Consider the following 22,682-nt stretch of genomic DNA (forward strand, 5'->3'; position numbering starts at 1 on the left):
CACGGAAGATTCTATGATTGTATAATTCTGTCTCCGGCACTCCTTTCCAACCCTACCGATACAGTAATTGTTTAAGAAAGTGGGCATAACACCGCAGCTACGTTTCGGCTGCACACCACGGGAAGAATTCCAAGCACGAATACACAACAGTCTGAGCTGGGGAACTGTAAGGTCCAAAGACTCATCCCTGATGGAACAACCTCCTCCCGGGATTTTCGGAGCGCTGACCACCCCCACACGGCCCGCGGAAGCACCAGGGCCTGCTGGGGAAGCGGAAGGGCCGGCCCGCCCCGCCCGGCCCGGCGCGGCCCGGCCCCGCCCGCGCGGCACCGCCCCTCCCTCGCCTGCGCAGGGGCCGCCGGAGCCGCCGCAGCCGCCGCGCCCGCCCGGCGCCGGGGCCGCCGCCGCCCCGCCATGTCCGAGGCGGGCCAGGAGCTCGTCCACCTGGTGTGGGGCAAGAAGGCCGGGCCCCGCGGGCTGGCCGACACCATCTTCTGCCGCTGGGCGCAAGGTACCTGCGTGCGCCGTGCCCCGCCGGCCCTTCCCGCCCTCTGCCCCGGCCCGCCCGCCGGGCACACCCGCAGCTCCCCCGCGCCCGGCTCCGTGTACCTGAGGGGGGGCGCCGAGCCCTGGGCACCGCTCGGTGCCTGTGCCAGCGGCTGCTCCGCGCTGGCCCACGCGGGAAAATGATGCGGCAGCTTCCGTGGCTAAATAATTATTTCGGTTTTTTGCAGCATGGTCGTCTTTAGCCAAACATCTCCACAGGGACTTGTAATTGTGTAGAAAAGGATCTGAATTTATTAAATATAACAGCAGCGTCTGGTGTCGTGATTTTATATAGCTTGTGGAAACGAACATAAGTTGTGCTTTGATTTTGGTTTTTTTGTGAAGAATATGTGAGTCACAAATAGACTTAGCAAAAGCGGGGCCAGGTTTGGGGCAGAGACCCACAGATTTGTTTTTTTAACTGGTCATTTGGCTATGGAAGCAGGTACATGCCAGTATTATGACATGTCAAAAGCTAAAGCAGCAGTAACACTGGAACTTGCGGTATTTGTAAGGTGTTTAAAGTTGGTTGAAACAGAATTTTCTTAGTGTTCTCTGACCGTTGCTTTTTTTCTTTTTATTCTTCTTTTTTTTTTTTTTTTAACAAGGGTGTTGTCATTTACATAGTTCAGTAGATTGGGAGCTGTGTAGCTGCTCCTCATTACCGGATACAGTGTATTACCAGACTCGTATCTTTTTCCCTAGGTTTATCTGTCTTCAGATAATTCAGTGATAAATAGTTAGGGAAAAAAGCCAAACTCCCTCTAAGATCTGGGATTTAAGCAGGCACAGCAAAGCCATTGCTTTTCCTAAAAAAAAACCTGGTTATTGAAATGTATTTATTTTCTGAAATATCTCTTTGAGTTTTGGTAATGTTGCGGTTTCAGTGCAAGGTGTGTGCAAAGTCAGAAAAGAAGAATTGGTGTTAAAAAGCTTAATTATTTCTTTAACTGGTCATGTTGGACTGCCACAATTGAAGTTTTAAAGGTAGTTTGTATGAGAAATTTTAGCAGTTGCAAAATTTATTGAAATGTGTGCTATAATATGCTGTACTTGTGAATGAGTGAGGGTTTAATGGAAAAGATCTCTGGGGTTCTTGGTGGTTTCTGCAATGGAGCTGGTATTTCCAATCTGTCTTTAGGGAAAGTCCTGTGATTAGAATGTGTAGTGCTTCTGTTCCCTTCCCTGTATCCTTCCCAGTATAATCAGTGTTGTGTAGCGAAACCCCGTGGCATTAAGTTAGACTGTTTGGAGGTCTTGTGCTGAGAATCAAAACAGTCAATTCCAGTCGCTTACCTTGGGTAGCTGCATAATGCTTTCAGTTTCTATTTTGTTGAAAAAGTTCTGCAGTATTTACTTGCTGCAAAGGAGGCCCGTCAACACTGACTCATCAAAATTTAAAAGGAAAAAAACAAATATATCAAGCTTTATTATTTCTAGACTTGGAAGTTTAAAAGATAGTCCCTGTTCCATGTGAAGAGTGCTGAAAGCATCAAATAACTAGTTTGGTGTTGTTTTGTTGTGTTTGTTCCTTTGGATTGTGGTGCCAGCATTGGAATTTATTTCAGATGCTTGCTGATCATTGTCTGATCCTGTCTCAAAGCCTTTGGAAGTTGAGAGCTATGATTTTCATTTGGAAGGAAAAGTAGGTAAGACTGATAGCTGTCAGTTTCTCAGTGAAGACAGTGCATTCCAGGAATCCTGGTAGGCACTAAACTCATTGACCATCATACTTTAGAGAACTGACCCAACTCACGTGGATGTGCTCTTAGAAGTTAGTGGCAGTAATACCCTCAGGTTACTGCATTGGAAGCTTTAAATATATTGGTTTTATTCTGGACTTAACAAATGCATGGCTGTAAAATCGTTGTGAGAGTTTTAGTGTGGAGTTCTTTACAGAATTTTTTTTCTTTATGATTGCAGCAGAATTTGCAGTTAGAACCTTGTGGATTCCATTTACCAGGATCCTCAGAGCAGACACAGGAATGTAGAGCAAAGCTTCAGTCTGCTCTTCGGTGTTTCCTGGCATAGATACGAGGACTTAGGAAGGAGCTGAGAAGATTGAACCCTAAAGGAACATACCTGTATGAGGAGTAAATTTCTCCATTGATCCAAGGGACAAATTTAATGCATAAAACTGCTCTTCAGATCATCCTCAAGGCATGAGGCATCATGTTTGTCCAATATAAATGTCTGGCAGACTTGTGTACAGGATTCTTTTCAGAATTACATAAGCTGTGTTCTTGGTTTTTGGAAAGAGAGATATAGAATGGTCTTCTCAAACAAGCATTTAACTGCAAAAACATAGTGGGAAGTATAGTTTATGTGTATATGGGTAGCATACAGTGTAAAAAGGTCAGTTTTGTCTGGATTATCTTCCAGCTTCCAGTTGCCCAATTTTGTGGTAGTGTACCAGGTAGTTTGTATACATTCTCCAGTCCTTTACAGGACTTCCTGTGTCTTTATCCACAACCCATTCAGTGAAGTTTTGTTGTGGTATTGCTGTGGTAAGTGCTCCTTCCTTTATGTGGGCAGGAAAATGTGTTTTGTTTATTGAGGGTTTTTCTCCCCACATAAAATTTAGTAAGCTTCATTTTGCTGTAAAGATACGCTTGGAGAACCCAAAGCCACAAGCAAAACGTGTATCATTCTATTCCCGGTGCTAGAGAAAGAATGAAACATTGTGTTGTAAACCTCATGGTTGGGTAATAATGTGTTACTCTAGTGTTTCTGCCAGGCAGTTTGTGTATCCCAAAGGGAAAAAGAAATGCACTTCCTTGGTAAGAAGTGGCTGAAGTCCCTTGGTTTGTTCAGCTTGGAGGAGACTGAGGGGAGACTCATTCTGGTCTTCAACATCCACATGAGAGGAAGTGAAGGGGCAGGAGCTGATCTCTTCACTCTTGTGACCAGTGACAGGACTTGAGAAAACAGTGTGAAGCTGAGTCAGAGGAGGTTTGGGTTTGGTATCAGGAAAAAGTTTGAAAAACCGGAGAGTGATTCAGCATTGGAGCAGGCTCCCCAGGTAAGTGGTCACAGCACCAAACCTGACAGAGTTAAGGAGCCTTTGGACAACACTCTCAGGCACATGATGTGACTTCTTGGGGTGTCATGTGCAGGGACAGAAGTTGGACTTGATCCTTGTGGGTCTCTTCCAACTCAACCTATTCTGTGATTCTAGGGCAAAAAGTGAATAGCTCAACATCTTTATAGCTAGATTGGATCAGCTAGATTGGATCAGCAATCTATAGCTAGATTGGATCTGGCTAGTGTTGTATGCTCTTTGCTAATTCCCTTGTCTCTTTCATTCAGGTTGAATTGGGTTTTGTAGAGAGTGAAAATACAGAAGAGACACAGCATCCTTTGTGAAATGACACTTATGTCTATGGTGTTTTGGATGGAAAAATACTTTCTATATAATAGGCTAGTAATAAAAAGATGCAGAGAAGTGGTGGAGTAGTCATAATAGAAGAATGAATGGGTTTTGTACTACTTTGGACCGTGATACGGCATATTGGAAGAAAGGCAGCAGTGGGTAACTAAGTCGTATGCTAATTTTGGCAAAATGTACATACAAGAGCTAAGAATTAGATATAAGAAAGAAATATGGCCCTTCATAAATGAGGAAATAAGGAGAATAAAACTTTGTGTTGTGTGATTATAGTGGACAAAGGATGTAAAGACAGATTTCTCACTGTCATTACTTAAAATACTGCACCATGTACTGACTATCAACAGGAATCTAGATCCACTCCCTCTCCTTGCCACATTGCCTCAAAAGTTAAAGCAGCAGAACAGTAGTGATGTTGAAAAAATTAGGTCGATGCAGTGTTTAATAGGGTTATAAATGACATGGAAGATATATGGTAATGACATTATGTTTCTTGCCGGGAAATGATGCTAATTATACTCATGGATAAAAGGCAGATTACAGTAATTTCACGACCATAAGGCGCACCGGACTATAAGGCGCACCCCCCGGGAGCCGGCACATTTTGCAACTTTGTAGATCAGATAAGGCGCACCGGTCTATAAGGCGCACCGTTTTTTTTTTTTGCAGCGAGGCTCCGCCCCCAGCTCCTCCCGCGTGCTTGCTGGCCGAGGCCCTGCCTCAATCCGGCAGCCATTGGCTCCCGGGCCTTCCTGTACCCGGCAGGTCCGGGCTATACCCACCGCCGCTCCGTGCAGCATCCTCAGGGCCCCACTGTTCTGGGAGTTCCCTGGCGCTCCGGGTGACCCAATGCCGGCAGGCTTGCACCGTGCCACCCCTGCCCCGATTCCAGCTGCTTGCCTCCTCCCCGCGCAGCAGCCGCTCCGATTCCGGCGGCTTTCGCTCCCCCCGCGCGGCAGCCGCTCCGATTCCGGCGGCTTTCCCCCTCTCCGCATGGCAGTCGCTGTGATTCCGGCGGCTTTCGCCCCCCCCGCGCGGCGGCCGCTGTGCTTCCGGTGGCTTTCGCCCCCCACCGCGCAGCGGCCGCTGTGCTTCCGGCGGCTTTCGCCCCCCCCGCGCGGCGGCCGCTGTGCTTCCGGCGGCTTTCGCCCCCCCCCGCGCGGCGGCCGCTGTGCTTCCGGCGGCTTTCGCCCCCCCCCGCGCGGCGGCCGCTGTGCTTCCGGCGGCTTTCGCCCCCCCCGCGCGGCGGCCGCTGTGCTTCCGGCGGCTTTCGCCCCCCCCGCGCGGCGGCCGCTGTGCTTCCGGCGGCTTTCGCCCCCCCCCGCGCGGCGGCCGCTGTGCTTCCGGCGGCTTTCCCCGCCCCCCGCGCGGCGGCCGCTGTGCTTCCGGCGGCTTTCGCCCCTTCCCGCGCGGCAGCTGATCCTATTCCTGCGGCTTTCACACCCCCCGCACGGGAGCCGTCCCGATGCCGGGGGGCCCGCCCCGCACGGGGGAGGCCCCGATGCTGGCGGGCTCTCACTTCCGGGGTGGCAAATGTCGCAACTTTGTAGATCAGATAAGGCGCACCGGACTATAAGGCGCACTTCCGGTTTTGGGGGGAGATTTTAGTCAAAAGGGTACGCCTTATAGTCGTGAAATTACTGTAATTTTAAAAAATATTATTTTGGCTGTGTTACATCTTTTTCTTTTTGAAATTTCATCTTGAGTAAAAAGAGATGTATGATAGATACAAATGGTTAAGAGAGAAAGTAAGCAGAAGTTACTCTGGCCTTAAAGAGTGGCCAGTTATAAGGAAGAGTGTGGGACTGATGAGTGTTTACAGAGATTGCCCAAAATGTGACTGTTGTGGAGATTAAAAAAGGTAAGTAGGTGTGGTAGATTTTAGGCTGAGGTAGACTTGAACCAAGATGGAGTTCGGAATGCTGATTTCTGAAATTTTACGTGAACTGTCTTCCAATTCTGTAGAACTTCTAAAAAAGAGCAAGACCATACTGCCTGAAGACCATTTTTTTTGTTTAACAACTCTTAGAATCTTAATATGTGTTAAGCATTAAGTAGCATTTAAGTAATAGGAAGTGTTTCTTCGGGTTATTTTCTATCTATTTTGCCTGTGGTTGTATTCTGTGAAATTCTGTGTGATATCGACTTTATATTGTCTTGAATTTATATTCAATCTGGTGGATCACTCGATGTTCTTTGTTTTTAGGAAGCAATTTTGAAAAACAGAGCAGGGTTAAGCTGAGACAGTTCTCTAAGAAGCCTGAAGAATGTGAAGCAAATTCAAGATTTCTTAAGTGTGGTTTAGTGGTACCACATTCAAGTATGTTGTTTTTCTGCAGAAACAAATCATTAAAACAACTAAAAAAGTGCTCTTGTTGAAGTGTGCTTAGATGGCATGCAGTAATGCTTCAAAGCAGAGGAGGACTTACCTTTTAATATTCTAAGCCTGCACAAACCAATTCAGAAAGTTGAAAGGACTGATGATATTTCAGGGCAGTGAAATGGCATTACTGCAAACTTTGGTTCAAGTATGAATTAATGGAGCTTCATTGCTACATCAGGTAATGCCAGATCTGAGTACGTAGGCTTGACATAGGCACCTAAGTTTTGGGTAAAAATATGTCTTTGTGTGCACGTTTGCCCATGTGGTTAAAAATAAACCTGGAGCCTTTGGTCAGGTACAGCAAAAACCCCAAGGCTACCCTGATCTTTTATAAAACAAAAAATTCACATTGTTGTGGAGCAGCTACTATTCTGTGATGAAGTATGGCATACAAAACATGCAGTTGTCCTATCTCATGCTGCTTGGGATGATGTACTTGCCATGCTGTAGTGTGGGGGATGCATTTCCTCAGTTCAAATTCATCCAGGGCTTAGAGATGCTTTTGTTAAGGCAGCATGTAATCCTACAGAATTGGGAAGAGGAGAAATAGTGGGAAAGTAGCACTGAACTTTCTGCTGAGACTTACACTGTCACTCTGTGATGAGATGCATGTGTATCCCCTTTCTGTGTGCCCCCACTTGCTTATGTTTGCTGGTCACTTGCTGACTACAGTTGCATGGTTTCTAGATTACAGTGAACTAGAATGACTTCGGCACAATTTTATCATTCCTTAAAAGGGTAGTGCAAAACACCACTTGCTCTAAGTTGCTGTGTGTCAGCTTCGTCAAGGTAACTGCATGTGCATTTATCCATGAGAAATGAAAGCTGTGAGTCACTTATCTTACAGACAACTTTAAGGGCAAGGTGGTAATGAAACAATTTTGCTGTAATTGCTCCAGTATTTGCTTTATTATGTGACTGTAAGATAATTCTGAAATACAAATGCATTAAAGCTGGAGGGGGAAAATAGGTGATGTTGCATATCAGTAAATGTAGTGTATCTTCTGTGAAAGAACACCATTAAGAGTTTTGATTCAGTGGTTGCAAGTGAATATTTAAGCTACTCAGCATATTTCAGTCTTAGTAGGGTGGACTGACAGTTCAGAAATGAGATCAGTGGGAGGCAAACTGTGCCATTCATCAGGAATAGAAGTGTATTATATATGTTCAGTGAAGGTTCCAAGATGTATTTTTATTACATATGTAGACAAAATAATACACAAATTTTAATTTATTGATAAGAAATAAGCTGTAATAAAATAAAACCTATTATTTAGGCTGGAAATTCTTTTGTTTAAAACCCTAGCTGTTGGACCTTGGTGGTCATGATTTAAATGCAGATATAAATAATTAATTTCTGTCCTTTCATCTGTACTCCTGACTTTTGCTTCAGATAGTTTAACCATATGCAGTTACATTATCAAGGAAACAAAAACGTGATTTTAAAAGGTGAATAAATCAGATATCATTTCTGTTAGGGAAAGAGTATACATATTTGGTTACATATTTCATTTTTAAAAATCCTTTTTCATTTGGCAGGATTTGTCTTTAGTGACTCTGAATCAACTGCATTAGAACAATTTGAAGGTGGCCCTTGTGCAGTGATAGCACCTGTGCAGGTAAGATTTTCCTTTATTATAGGAATGGTTTAAAATCAGTGCGCCCAAAATTTGTTCTTTATCTATTCGTAGCTAAAATAAATATGAAGAAAATTGCAGATCAGTTGTATTTTTATTTCGTAATTAAAATGTGGAGGAGGCAACATCTCTGTAAAAAGGCAGGGAGGGACACAAGCTGGTTTTGAATTATAATTTTGCAGAAGGATATTTGTTTGAGGAAATGCAACAGGCTCATCCAAGCAGAAGTAACTTCAAAATCAGAAATGCATTATGAAGGGGAGCAGGAAGAGACCAGATACAAATTTAATCCTAATCCTTTCACATCTCTTGAATTCCCTGTCCCTAAGGGTAATATCTGTACCACGATGTCTGCTCTTTTTTTTTTTTTTTGTAATTCTGTATTAGAAATATTGAAGTAGTTGATTTTTGCATCTAACAGTGTTTTCTGTGTACTAAAAAGGGAAAAAATTAAAATTTTAAAGTTCTATTAGCAGGATAATTAAAATATGCCAGGTGAATATATTTTATTTCCGATAATTTAGGGTTCACTTGTGTTGCAGATGTGTTAAACTAGCTGTGTTTGTGATTTTTTTTGTTGTTTTCTAGCTTGATTGTACCTTGCAGGCTATGCGTGCTCTTTGCAGTGCTGTGTCAGGGCAGTTCTGACTGCTGGGTGGATGTAGGACCTGCAGGCTGAATCTGTTCTGCTGGAGTAGTTTGTTTGACTGTGGCTGCTCTTCAGTCTCATAGGAGCACCTTGTAGCAACAGGCAGGTTTTGAGTCGTGGACCAGATTACTTTTTGTGGTAACCTGCTGGTGGTTCCTCTTAAACACAGATCAGAGTCTACAGATATGTCTCAGTCTGATTGGAGGCCTTGTCCACTGATATGGGACATACTTAAATCATGTACCAGAGTGAATTTAATCATGAACTGGAAGGTAACTGGGTCAGACAACTGACACTGTGGACTTGTTTGAATGTCTGGAGTGTATAATGTCATAAAACCTCTGCCACTCTTAACATTGGTCCCACCGAAAGACTTGTACCACAGGAAGAAGCACCATTTGTTTAAGTGGCAAAGAATCAATAAAAAACTGTTTTACTGTGAATCGTACCCTATAGCTTGGCTCTCTCTAGTGCTGTGGTCATAAAACCATATGCAGTGTCTGGTCTTTGATGTTAGAATTGCAAGTCTTTTGCGTGGGGGACTGGAGAGAGTAAAGAATAGGACCAGCCACCTCTATAAAGGCAGTGCCAAGTCTTTAGTGTATAAAATGTTCATGTAGATAAGTATTTTTTAAGTGATGTAGTTAAACTTTCTTGAAATTAAGTAATTAAAGCATATTTAAAAGTGAATTGAGTTCCAGCTACGGAAGGAGGAAGGGATGGAACAGATCTTGCAGTGCCTGCTGCTGCTGTGAATTACTTGAACAGTGTGCAAAAAATCTGTAATGGGAGAATAGGGTGAGTGTGTCAGGAAAACAGTTAAAGTTGAACCAGCAGTTTCTGAGGTGCTAAAAATACCTGAAATGGGTTTTCTAATTACTTTGTAAGACGCCAAGACTGTTTCATGAAGTTTCTTATTCCATTGTTCCTTCCCTGTAACTTAGAGCATATATCTTTTTTTAATTGCAGCATTAGCGTTGATAATAAAACAAAGCAGGGATATGGAGATGCATAGAATTTCTTTAACCTGATCTGCAGGTTAATTGCAATGGTTAAAAGGGGTGCGCTTGTTAACTGCTAAAGGAGTTTGTGTTAGTGACTAGAGATGTCTTGTACTACTCATCAGTTATAATGAAAAATATTTGTGCCTCCATTCCTGCAGTCTTGTGAGTCTGGGGATGTGTATGCCAGGATGCACTATGTGTATTTGAAGTGTACTTGAAGTTCAAACTCAGTGATGTTGAATGTAGTTATGAAGCCAATTGCAGCTGATTTGATGGGGAAAAGTTTGTAAACAGGGCAGGCTCAGAGTCTTGTTTTGAATGGTAAACAACTTGAAACTTACAAAACCACACAAAAATGCTTTGGTCTAGAGCTTGTGACATAATATAAATGTGGTGTAGTCTTGTATTTTAATAATATTTTATTCTTTCATAACAAAGGCATTTCTTTTGAAGAGGCTTTTTACCAGTGAAAAATCTACTTGGAGAGACTGTCCAGGTACTGAGAACTCTTTTTTCCCATCTCATTATTTTTCCGTTTAATTTATTTGTAAAGCATGTCTTAGCTCAAAAAATTTGAAATATTTCATATTTTGTTTTTCGTGTGCTTCCATATCATATTTATACTATACATGCTTCAGAACTCCTATTTATGAGGTCTATGCTGGTCCTTAATACTTCTGTGTTTTATAAATACAGTAATTTCACGAATACAAGCCGCACCAATTTGACTAAGATTTTGCTCCTAAACCGGAAATGCGGCTAATAATCAGGAGCGGCTAATACAACCTCAGAAGTGCCTGCCAGAGTGCTGAGCCGAGCAGCTGCAAAGTCGGCATTTTGCGATTGTTACAAATCGCTACTTTGTTGCACCGCGGGTGGAGCCTGGCTCCCTGTAGGCAGCACGGGGGGCGGGGAGAGAGGCGGGAGAGCTCTCTTTCCTCCTCTGCCACAGCCCAGGGGAGAGACGGGGGGGGGCCCGGCGCCGCCATTGCTGCAGCTCGGGGAGGAGAGGGGGGGACCCGGGCCGGCCCTACCGCGGCCGGGGGAGGGGGGGGGGGGACCCGGGCCGCCCCTACCGCGGCCCGGGGAGGAGAGGGGGGACCCGGGCCGCCCCTACCGCGGCCCGGGGAGGAGAGGGGGGACCCGGGCCGCCCCTACCGCGGCCCGGGGAGGGGGGGGAAGCCGGCGCCGCCATTGCTGCGGCCCGGGGAGGGAGGGGGAAGCCGGCGCCGCCATTGCTGCGGCCCAGGGAGGGGGGGGGGAAGCGCGCGCCGCCATTGCTGTGGCCCGGGGAGCCGACGGGAGCCCCGCGCAGCCATTGCCGCGGCTCGGGGAGCCGACGGGGTGCTTTGTCCCCGCCCGCCGCCGCCGCGGCAGGAGCGGGGAAACTCCGTCCCTGCCCGCCGCCGGCGCCACGGGCGCGGGAAAGCTCCGTCCCCGCCCGCCGCCGCTGCCGTAGGAGCAGGGGAAGCTCCGTCCCTGCCTGCCACCGCAGGGCAGCGCCGACCCGGGGTGACCGAGCCCAGGGGCAGCGGCGGCCGGCCCCGAGCTGCAGCACCGTGCTGGACCACCTGGCCCCGTCAGCGGCCCCTAGCGGGCCGAGCCTGCAGAGCCTTAGCTCAGCCAGTAAACCCCGCCCTCCCGCCGTTCTGTTAATAATTGCACGCAGGTCCTCGCTGCGAACGACAAAGCGGCTTATATTCGGGTGCGGCTTATCTATGGACAAAAACCAAAATATTTGCCAACACCCAGAGATGCGGCTTATAGTCAGTGCGGCTTGTATTCGTGAATTTACTGTACTTAATTGAAATCCATTGTTAAGAAAGGGAATGGGTTACAAATCTTATAAAATGACATTTTTCTAAAGACAGCTTTATAATATTTGGTGCAGTATAGTCAAAGAACAATTGACATTAGTAATTAATGAGATAAAAGTAGTAGTTATTTAGCTAGCATTTTAATGTATAAAAAAAGATACTAGTAGCTTATATATGATGACAGTGGTTCTCAGCAATCAGACTCATGTAGGTTTCTGATCTTTCAGAAGAGGAGCAGAAGAACCTTCTCTGTCATACATTATGTGATATTTTGGAAATGGCTTGCTCTGATAATTCTGAGTCATACTGTCTGGCAACATGGATAAGAGGAAAAACAACCGAAGAAACTGCTAGTATTTCTGAAAGTCCTGCAGAATCTAGTCGTCAAGAGGAGCAACCTTGTAAGAAGTATTTCTATGCTAAGTTACCCATCCCTTAGTGAAGTATTGCATGGTTTTTGAGGGACCACTTTGCTATTAATTCACAGATGGGGGTTTTGCCTTTGTGCTTGCATTAGCAAAAGACAGATTTTTGTCTGTTGTAATTAGAGGCGTTGATCCTTTTTCTTGAAAGCAATGTGCTATCACTGGAGTTCTAACATACATGTTTCTTTAAAATTTCAGCAATTTCCATAACCTTCAATTTTATTTTGTAATTTACTAGGATCTGATGCATCTTTAATTTTGAAGCATCTACATGCTTCTTAACACTGGAAGAATACTTGTCATTTGTTGCTTTAGAAGAATTTTGTAAAAAATTCTCTAGTGCTTATTTATTCTAAAATATTCTGGACCCCCTGTTATAGAGAAGTATATTTTTTCCATTTTTCTGTGCAGTACCATACAATTTAAATCACCTTCTAGTAAATTATCATCATTTTTTTGTAGGTTAGAATTTTTCAGTTACCTACTTTTTGCAAATGTCTTCGTTCCTTTGTTAGTTACTGACATCAGGGATCCAGGAGACTTCATCTGTTGCGCTGAGATGAGGCATCCAGTCCTATCTAACTACTGCAGAGTCAGTAATACGGAAAGTTTTTGCACATATGATCAGAGAGTTGTATTTATTAATCTTTTAAAAGGAGAGATCTAATGTGTTAAAAGATAAGCTGCTTTTTCTTTTAGTTTTTGTTTACAATGCGTGCCTTAAGAAGTATGAAAATCTCTTCACATGAGAACATGTTGCTTATAGAGGTGCTATCTTTTGATGGAAGGAGTATGTTATTCATCAGTTTGTGGCATAACTACAAAGTAAGAATTGTACAAATAGATTTATATGTGTTATAGCAATTTGTAGTGCTGAAGCCCTTTATTACAAGTTGTCTTCATCTGCTTCTAGCAGTGCTCCCTGTGCTTTAGAAGGCTCAAACAATAATAATTAAAATTATATTTAATTGAAAAAACAGACAGTTAGTGTATAAGATTTCCAAGGAGAGCATTTTTTAAAGTAAGAAAAAGTACTACGTGTAAAGGTTTATCTGCAACTTTTCTTTAAAAAATGTCTTCCTTTGCAAGACAAGGCAGTTGTAACTCTGAAATTCCTCATTTTTTTCCTTTTTTGAGTTGTCTCTGAAGCTCTTGCCAATGATAGGAAGCTTGTTTTCTAGATAAAGTGAAGCAGAGACTAGTTATCTACAGGATCTTACTGTTTTTTAATGTATTGGTTGATTCCAAAGGACTTTTAACTGTAGAAAATGTTCAACAGTCTTTTTAAACACAAACTCAAGTTAATGATTACTCTCAACACTGACACTTATGAACTAATCCATTCTATTACATAACTACATTTTTTCACATTTCTGTACAAGTCTTCAAGTTCTGCTGGGCTTGTCTTTAATAACATGGAATGTGCTCAAGGAGGCCCAGGATACGTTTACCATGTACAGCCTGCTTATGTCATGGGCAATGTTGATCTCTTTCATTGTTTCTATTCTGCATTCCCTGCTAGACACTGAATGCACCTCTCATATGTACAGTATTTGGCCTTCTGTGTGTAATGCTATACACTTACCAATTTAAGATATGTTAGTTAGGTTTGGGCTTTCTTTCCTTCTTCTGTCCCTGCTATTGACCTGTAAACCATCTTCTTAACCTGATTGAGTGTGGGACAAAGTTGTTGAGGAGAAGATATTGTGAGTAATGCAGAGTTGTGTAACTGCTAGTGCAAAGGAACACATTTATTTCTTGCTTGGCTGCTGTACTCAATAAAAATAGAAACTGGCATTGTCATAGTTGATAGGACTTAAGAGATGAGTTGGGTGAGCAGGGAGTATTACAGATACAGTTCCATATGGCAGGCTATTTGAGAGCTGAATATGGGGGTATGTTTATAATAAAAGCATGAAATATGCTTAGACACAGCATGATGGAGTATGATTTTAAAGAGTTTCTGAACAATTGTATTTCTCATACATCTCATGTTCTCTTGCTGTTTGTTCTTTTTCGTTCCACTAAGTACGGTCTTTATTTAGCATTGTTTGGGTTATGTATAGCTCTACTTCTCTTTAGAATTTCTACTTATTTCCCTTTATTTCAAATAGTAATTATCTTAGCATTTCACTCTGTTCTTTAGTAACAGAATGAAAATGCCTGTCATCCTGCTGTGTGAACAAAAGGTGGATTCGAGCACACTTACTGAATGCAATAGCATTTTTCATCTGCTTTTGTGGTGTATAGCAGTCACTTGTTGGCCATGTGTTAGCTTTAGTAGTGCAAGTTCCCACGTTCAAAGTTTGCTTTATATGAGTTAGTCCCTCTAACCTTCTGCTTACAATAACATGTGTTCTTCAAGCAAAGTTAGCTTTTGCAGCATTTTCTGCAATTTAGATTAATGGTTTCGTATTTTATAAAAATGTCTTAAAAATGCATTCATTTAAGTCCAGTTTTATTCTTGGTAATCTATGCAATTCCTTGTAGTTGTTCAAGTGACAAAAACTAAAATTCTTAAGACTGCTGCTGCTGTATTTCTTAAGTAGAAAATGAAAGTATTCTGTTGCTTGAGAATCAGTTGTATTTGCATGTAGGGCAAATTAAGTGCATCTTTCAAAATACAGGCAGAATGGGCATAAGACGCATTTTCAGGAATTCTGGTGGGAAGAATTGATCAGTAGTACTAGCCCTAATGGCCTCTGATCTTAAATGAATTGTATGCAGCCAGTGATCAGATATTGTTTAAATATTCAGCATCAAGTGGTATCTATCAGAAAGCAGAACTATCTGTTTTGTGTATTACTGTACTAGCAGAAAAATAAAGAAAAGAAAAAAGAAAGGTATAAAACCTGTGTTGAACTTGGGAAGACACTAATGCTGTATTTTTTAATGTCCTGGATGCAATACTAATTTGAGAGGCTTTTTATACATTATTGAAAGAAAACAACGAGAAGTTATTTAAAAGCAGAATGTGTAACACTGACTTAGAATAGTTCTACTTTTTTGATTGTAATAAATAAACATTAAAAGGAAAAAAAAAAAGAACTAAATTTCAGTAACATAAGTGTATATTCAAAGAAAAGATACAGCTTACCTACATTGATAAAATGATCCAAATAATCATGCTTGCTTTTCTAGGAAATAGTATTTCTTGTTGACCTGCAAAATTATATCTGTAGTATGCATGTGCTTGGTGACTTTGTGACAGCCACATTTTGTACAAAATCAACAGCTCAGTATATGACAGATATTTCCAAGACTACACACTCCAGTAGCTTTGTGCTTTTAATAAATTGATTAGTCCAAATAGAAATGTTCTCACTAATTTGTATGGTGGAATCTTAATGTTGCAGTAAATTAGTTTATACTAATCAGTTAAATTTAAATGTCAGGAGAGGATTAAAAATATAATTAGAGCTTGAAAGTATTCTAGCTTGCTGTGTGTATCTTGTGTCATTTTTTTGCCATGTGTAGTGCTGAAAAGTGTCTCTTGTGTATAGCTGCCTTGGCTGTCGAAGAGCTTGGCTTTGAGCGATTTCATGCATTAATTCAGTAAGTAATATGTCGGAACATTTAAAATACAATATTTTGAAGTTACGCTAATATTCACAGGCCTGAAAGGGGTATGCTGAGAAACTTTTTGTGTGTTACTCATCAGGTTAAACTTGGATTTCGAGTTTTGGTTCGGGGGTTTTGTGTTTTTACTTTGCATTTTAGCCATTTAAAATGGAGTATTATTTTGAGCATAAGTGTTAGGCTTTAAAATAAAACTGGAGCAATGTAATGTGTTAAATTGGCCAGATAGTTTATGCATTTCAGGTTTATAGGCGTTGAGTTCTTTGAATCTAATCAGGATTGCTATATAAGTTAAAGATGTTAATCCTCAATACTTATATCATGTCATCAGTACTTTTTCCTGATTTGAGATATCATAAGAAACATTTATTAAAATGTTTCATATACAAGACTGATTTTTGTTTCATACTTCAAACACCGTTCTTTTTTGGGGGTCTAAACCCAGAGTTCACAGTTCTAGTGAGTTTATATTTAAAGGTAACAGCCTTTTATTTTCACAGTGAACAGTTGGGTAAATATTATACAAATCAATTCCCAAAGAGTAAATAAAGAGCAGTAGGATTCAAAAAACACCTGAGATGGAAGATGTTGCTAATTAGAACTGAAATAACCATAGCTCACTTTATCAGTAGTAATTACAGTTTATTTTTAATTTTGTCATCTAAATGAATAAGAAAGAGGAGACTATAACATTTTTATAGCCTTAGCTGATAAAACCACTATTTTCCTGTGCTTCTTCCTCCCCTCCTGCTCACCCCTTCAGTCTTTGGACTTGTGGTACCAAGTTTTTATTGGTGAATTAATTTTTTCCTGTCATTCTCACTGGGAATGAATGTTCTGGCATTTGCCTTTAGACATGAGATGGATTTCAGAACTGGCTTTTCCCTGCATGCCTTGTATGCCATGTCCACTCTACTGATCAAGAAAGGATGTTTATAAATCAAGTATTAGCCAGAGTAAACCCATCTATGGATATATTTTTGTAGATGATTGTTTCTTTTTTAAACAAAACTTACTAAAAGTGTGCAAGAAATCAGAAGGAAAATAGTATACCTGTTTGTGTAAGATAAGCGAAGTCTATGATCTAGTTTGAATTACTCAAACTAGTGTTTGTGTTCTCAAATGTAGTATTTAGCTTTAACTACCCAGGAAATTGAACCTGTATTACGTCACTGGGATATTAGTAAATTTCTTCCTTTCCTTGGTTTTTATTTCAGTTTTTTTCCTTTTTAAATATATGATGAGATGGTGTTACCTTATCATCCAGGCAGTCACCATATTATGCAGTAAGCTAGTATCCCAAATGTTAATGTACTACTGTTCAATGTTTTGAACAATTTACTTTTTCCAGAGCTAGATTCTAACAAAGTCCAATTCTTATGAGAAATATGATAATTTCTTCAAAAGCCTGGAAGATAGTCTTACCTGGTTAAGTAGAAAGTTTATTTCTCTATTGTTTATGGGCTAAATGTCTTTCAGAACACTATAATGCAAATGTTATTTTGACATACAATCTATTTGCAATTTCAGTAGCAGTGTTGAATCACAGTAGTGGTGCAAGCCGCTCACCTCTTTCACACATATATCTTAGTGTTTGTATATAAAAATTTCTCATTTTTGCATTTTGCTCCAGAATTATTTATCATCCTCAGATGGCAGTTACAGTAACTCCAGAAGAGCTGCTGTGTCATTCTGTATATAACACCAGATCTGTTCTACTTTTACTTTGACGTTTTCATGTTAGATGTTAGTAATCCTTGATTGTGCTTTGTGACACTATTCTAATGCTTCATCTAAATACATACTTCTTTTCTGTTGTTTGTTTGTTATTGTTTTTTGTCTTTAGCAAACGAGCATTCAAAAGCTTCCCTGAACTGAAGGATGCAGTTTGGGATCAATATTCAGCATGGACAAACAGATTTGGAGTATTGCTCTTTCTATATTCTGTAATACTGACAAAGGTTTGTGGGTTGCTTGATGTATTTTGTGGGTGGGTTTTATTTCTTTGTAAAAGGTGAACAATAAACTGATAAACTAAGTAAAGTCCAGATAAATGGATGAAATGGTATCTTCATCTATGTTGCAATACAGTTCCAGCCTAAAAATTTGAAAGGCTCAATCCTTTGGGATTTTTTTGATTTTGGTTTGTATTTTTCTCTTTTGACCTGGGACACTTACCCATTTTGAAAACATCCGTCCTTACAAGATGTTAGAAAACATCTTCTTTTGAAGAGAAAGCAGCCTGTTAAGTTATCAGTTCATGTAAAAACACCAGCTTCCCAATGTTTTACTGTTGCATTCTGTTATTGTATAAATGTTGCAGTTCATTCCCTAAGATAGCAAAAGTGTTTGTAATTTTTTCTGCAGGGTATCGAAAACATAAAAAATGAAATTGAAGATGCAACTGAGCCATTGATAGATCCTGTTTATGGTCATGGAAGGTAAGCTGCAAATTAGGTCTACTATGGCCTAAAATAGGTTTGTGGGCTAATATTTTATGTCTTATGTAACTGATAATTCTTTTAGGAAATTACTGACATTAAAAGACAGACTCTGTTATAACTTTAAAATAACTAGAAAGCAACACTGAAAAGTGTGTCATTTTTACTGCTAACTCCTTTTAGTACATCAGTTCTGAGGTTATGCTTCTGTTCTTGTTGAATTTTCAGATGGATAATTTTCAAATTCAGGGCTACATTCTATGTCAATTTTGTGTTTGAAAGAGTGGAGATGATGATTAGTGTTCCTGAATTAAAATACACAGTAGTTAAAGGAAAATAGTTATAAAATGTCTGCTTGGATAATCCAATAATTTTTTAATTTGTTACAGATAACCATGTTTTTTGAAATAAATTGCTCATCTCTTTTAATTTCTTATGTCTTACATAATTTCTTTCTGTTGTGTAGCCAAAGTTTGATTAATCTGCTGTTGACGGGACATGCTGTTTCTAACGTGTGGGATGGAGACAGAGAATGTTCAGGAATGAGTAAGTTGATTCTAGTTTATGCTTGTTCATATTTTTTACATACTCTGAGATGCTGACCTCTAGGTCACACAGGACAGAATAAACTCATGGAACAGCACAGGGCGGAACTGGCTGGCTGGGAAGCAGTTTTGTAGATAAGGACTCAAGGCTCCTGTGGACAGTGAGTTGCACTCAGTCACTGGTGTGTCCTTCTGGCAAAGAAGGGCAGCTGCATCGTGGGCTCTGCTAGGAGGAGGATAGCCTGCAGCTGAAAAGAAATGGTAGTTCTTTCCCTCTGTCTGGCGCTTGTGGGCTTGTGGGACAACCTCTGGGGTGGTGTGTCCAGTTTTGGGCTCCCTAGTGCAGGAAAGACATTGACATAGTGAACTGATTCAGTGGAGGCTCATGATTAGAGGACTTTTGTATTTTCGTGTGTCATTTTACAAATACAGATTATATGAATATGGGAACAGTTTAAATTGTGGAAATGTTCACATCTTCTCTTCTCCTGCTACCACGTCCATCTCATGTTCATCAGCATGTTTCTTATGATGATTTTCCATCATCTAAGTCAGCACTGAAAATACTTACTTAAAATGAGGTTCAGGACAGATCCATGCAAGAGCTAAATCAAAATGCTCTGGTTTGAACAAGTAATTAATCTCCTTTGAGACATCTTAGACTTGCACTTGGTTATTATTTCATGCAGTCTATGCTTTCAGACTTACAGAATGTCATTTGGATCTTCTGTCTTTCCTCTGTTTGACATTGTTGTCATTCTTCCCCCCCGTTTCTATTTGAAATTTGTTTCAATTAGCCCCCGGGGTTTTATCTGTATGTTCTCTTCAGTTTTTAAATTTTTAATTTTCCCTTTTTGATTATGGTTTTTGGTCTGAATTTTTAGATTCTGATCAATCAATCAATCTGAATTTTTTTAGGAGTTTTCCTTTACATTAGGCTAAGTTACTGTTCTGCAATTTAATTTACTGGTTTTGAATACTGAGTTCATTCCCTCATTTACCTTTCGGATTATCTTTCTGGTAGGCTTCATTTCTTACTTAACCAAGTTGGAATTTTTTTTCTTTTCTGGAAATGCTGAACTTGTTTTGGACACGGTAATAGTAATAGTCAACATTGAGGTTCTCAGTCAGTTTTGCCCTAAAAGCCTAGAACCAGAATTCCCATAGAGTCTGTCGCTTTTTGTGGAGAGTGGAGGAACAGAAAACTATCTTCTTGAGGATCTGGTATTATGTGTCCTGTTAGTTTTTCTAGCCAGTCAAGTAATTGGACTTTGCTCTTGGGAGCCTTCAATTTTCTTGAAGTCCTTGGATAATTACAGTAAGAACCTGCTTATTCACTGTCTTAAGTCTGTAATCATCTCTGTTACCAAGTGATTTGTTGCAGTCTATAGAAAAGAAAGATAAAGATCAGCCAGTACTGCTCACAACTTCTTAGGCAAGACTGAATTTTAGATGCATTGTCACTGAATTTTGGATACATTGCCACATTTCCTATATATAAAAATGCTTTTTGTCATCTTTTCTTTTTTGAGCATTTCTCTTGGATTTTGTTTCTCTTTCTGTGTAAAACCTTTAGCTTCTTTCATGTCATTGCATATGAGCTTTTCTTCTAGAAGGGTGTCAAAATAACAAGGACTGAATACTGTTTTATTCAGAAGTTATCTGAAGTCACTTTACCTCTATATTTCAACTATTTACATATTTTCAACTATTTAGATAAGCAGTTTTTAATTAATAAATAATTAAAGTTATTTATAAGCCATTTTAAAGGTACTGCTGGTAATTTTAACAGTGGTGAAGGAACAGACTGAATTGCAAACCTGAGGAGTTACTATGTGTTTGTAGATTGTAGTCAGAGCACTGACTCTCACAGTTGCATATTTTCCAAATAGGGTAGAGTTACTAACTGGAATTGTTCTTGACCACTGGTGGTAAAAATGCCAGTGAAATGATAGCTCTTTTTTGACTATCTACATGTTCTCCTTTAAACCTTTCTTGTTATTCTGATCTCTTCTCTTGCCACAGCTATCCACAGTGGATAGATACGGGGAGGCAGTTGGGTTTTTTTACAGCTTTTTTAGGACTGTCGTTCCTCATGCCCTGTAGCAGTTCCTGTGAGTGCAGCCAGTGCTGGAGCTGCTTTTCCCGGGCGGTGCCAGGGAATTGTGGGGTTGGTGTGGCCGGTCGGTGGCGCTGTGCTGATGCGGATGGTAACAGAAATGTGTTCGGAAATTTGAGTCCTTTGCAAAAAGTACTTTTCCAAGCAAGAGACACTAATTTTGTGACAAGAGGCATAAATATTCATTTTCCTAGTTTATCTTTGGTGTTATCAGATGTGTTCCAGTCATACTCTCTTTGTGGGGTGAGGATATTCACAGATCCCAGTACTCTCTAGTTATCAGAGTTCTCATCTAATTATCTGTCAGGGAAACAAAGTACTTAATCATAGAATTATTTTAAATAATTTTCTGAATAGTAGATAGTATTTACATACGACTTCGTTGCTCTGCACCCAGGTATTGGCTCCTGACTCTGAAGCCCTTGTTTAGCTTTACACTGATTTTTGGTTTGTTTTTTAAGAAATATATGTGATTTTTAAAATTACTTCTCTAATGTACTGTTACTTACTTCTACCACTCATTCCTTCACTGCACATATTTATATGCTTTTTCTGTATGTTAGCTGTTCCCTAATTTGCAGGATTCTTCACTAGTATTTTTTTTAAATTGGGTTATAGCTCTCTTTCCCCCAGCTCAAAGAAAGGATGAATTATCTCAGCCTATGGCAATTTATAGCCACTCAGCTATAAGCCAGTGAGATAATGGGGTTTTGCAAAGGATAATCCATGCACCCCTGAATATTTTAATTCAGTGAGGTAAACTTGAAGTTGGTGAAGGGAGTATGGCATGCCTGCAGAGTTCACTTCTGCAAATCCAGGAATCTTCTAAATTCAGAATGGTTTTTTTCACTTGGTATGGTTCTGAGGCTTTAGACCATGGATAAAGATGTCAGTGTTATACTTTTGTACACAAATGATTGGTGTTAGAAATTAAAGTTGAGGCTTAGTGTTTTAGACAGAACTTTCAGATATAAAAATCAGTGCTCAACAAAAAAAAAGGAAATCTAGATGTTCTTAAATTGGTCATAGTGTGTGTTTCCAGTATGTGCTGCTCTTGTTAGACAATGTTTGGGGATCTAGCAGAGCTGTTCTAAGCAGACTGTACTTGGAACTCCTTAGATGTTGCATATGAAAGCCCAGAGCTTCTTCCAAATCTATATAATTAGGAATTTTGAAGTACTTTCTCTTTCTTTATATTAAAGGACCTCAAGTAAGACTCTGTAAGTACTCTTCCAATTAGTAGTACATAAACATTTCAACTATTCCTGGCATCTGTGTGTGTTTGAGAGCTTAAATTGGAAGTCAGTATAGAAAATCAGATTAGTTTTTCTGCTGACAAAACTATTATTTCCAAAATTGTGTTTTATTATTCAGAATGTGAAATGGTAAAGATAAATTTGACCAAGGAACTCCAAGGAAAAAAAAGGGAGAGAGGAAGAAACATTCATTTATGCATGTATATGGGATTTTCTCTTCTTCAAGATAGCTGGTTTTCTTAGATTTTTCTAAAAATAATAGTGATGTAACTTGCAAGTATTGCTTTTCTTACAAAGTCCAACAGCTTTTGAAAAGAGGTTGTCAACAGGAAGCTCTTAAACCATGAGTCTGGATCTTATTTTATAGAGAGATCTTGTTTTATAGATAGAGAAATTACCATTTTTTTACTATATCCTGATGATTTGCTGTTACTAGAATTGCATAACTTAAAATTGTTATTACTTGACCAGTTTTGAAAGTAAGAAAAAATGGCTTAAAATGGGATTTGCAAGTTTTTCTTGAAAAATTTTTGTTTTCTTTTGAACAGAACTTCTTGGCATACACAAACAGGCAACAGTAGGCTTTTTGACGTTGATGGAATCTCTGAGGTATTGTAAGGTAAACTGTTTTCTGCATCATTTAAAAGGTTTTTTTTATTAAGTTGTGGGCTTTTTTAACAGTATTGCTGAAAGCTTTACTATGTACTACTGGAGAGCTTAAGGAACTTTCAAATAATGTCCAAATTCAGTCTGAGACTACTACATTAAGACAAATATATGATAAAATTGTTAAATGTGCTGAGTAAATGTTGTTTGATGCTATTTAAATTAGAATTTATTGCACCAATTGATTATTGTTAGTTAGAAGCTTATATTTTTACTAAAGTAACTCT

At 40.2% G+C, this 22,682-nt stretch overlaps 1 protein-coding gene across 1 annotated transcript in view; it reads left to right on the forward strand.

The window, feature by feature from the left end:
* The first annotated feature begins 345 nt into the window (after window positions 1–345).
* MINDY3 (MINDY lysine 48 deubiquitinase 3) overlaps window positions 346–22,682 on the forward strand; it is a 59,943-nt gene continuing 37,606 nt past the window's right edge. Inside the window, exons 1-9 of the mRNA XM_033063384.1 lie at window positions 346–511; window positions 7,857–7,936; window positions 10,046–10,103; window positions 11,652–11,825; window positions 15,353–15,404; window positions 17,275–17,389; window positions 17,796–17,869; window positions 18,336–18,415; window positions 22,338–22,408. Of these exons, the coding sequence (XP_032919275.1) occupies window positions 415–511; window positions 7,857–7,936; window positions 10,046–10,103; window positions 11,652–11,825; window positions 15,353–15,404; window positions 17,275–17,389; window positions 17,796–17,869; window positions 18,336–18,415; window positions 22,338–22,408 (801 nt within the window). The 5' untranslated portion in view covers window positions 346–414. The remainder of the gene's footprint in view (window positions 512–7,856; window positions 7,937–10,045; window positions 10,104–11,651; window positions 11,826–15,352; window positions 15,405–17,274; window positions 17,390–17,795; window positions 17,870–18,335; window positions 18,416–22,337; window positions 22,409–22,682) is intronic.

The sequence above is a fragment of the Catharus ustulatus genome, chromosome 1, assembly GCF_009819885.2.
Source record: "Catharus ustulatus isolate bCatUst1 chromosome 1, bCatUst1.pri.v2, whole genome shotgun sequence".
Taxonomy (NCBI): Eukaryota; Metazoa; Chordata; class Aves; order Passeriformes; family Turdidae; genus Catharus; species Catharus ustulatus.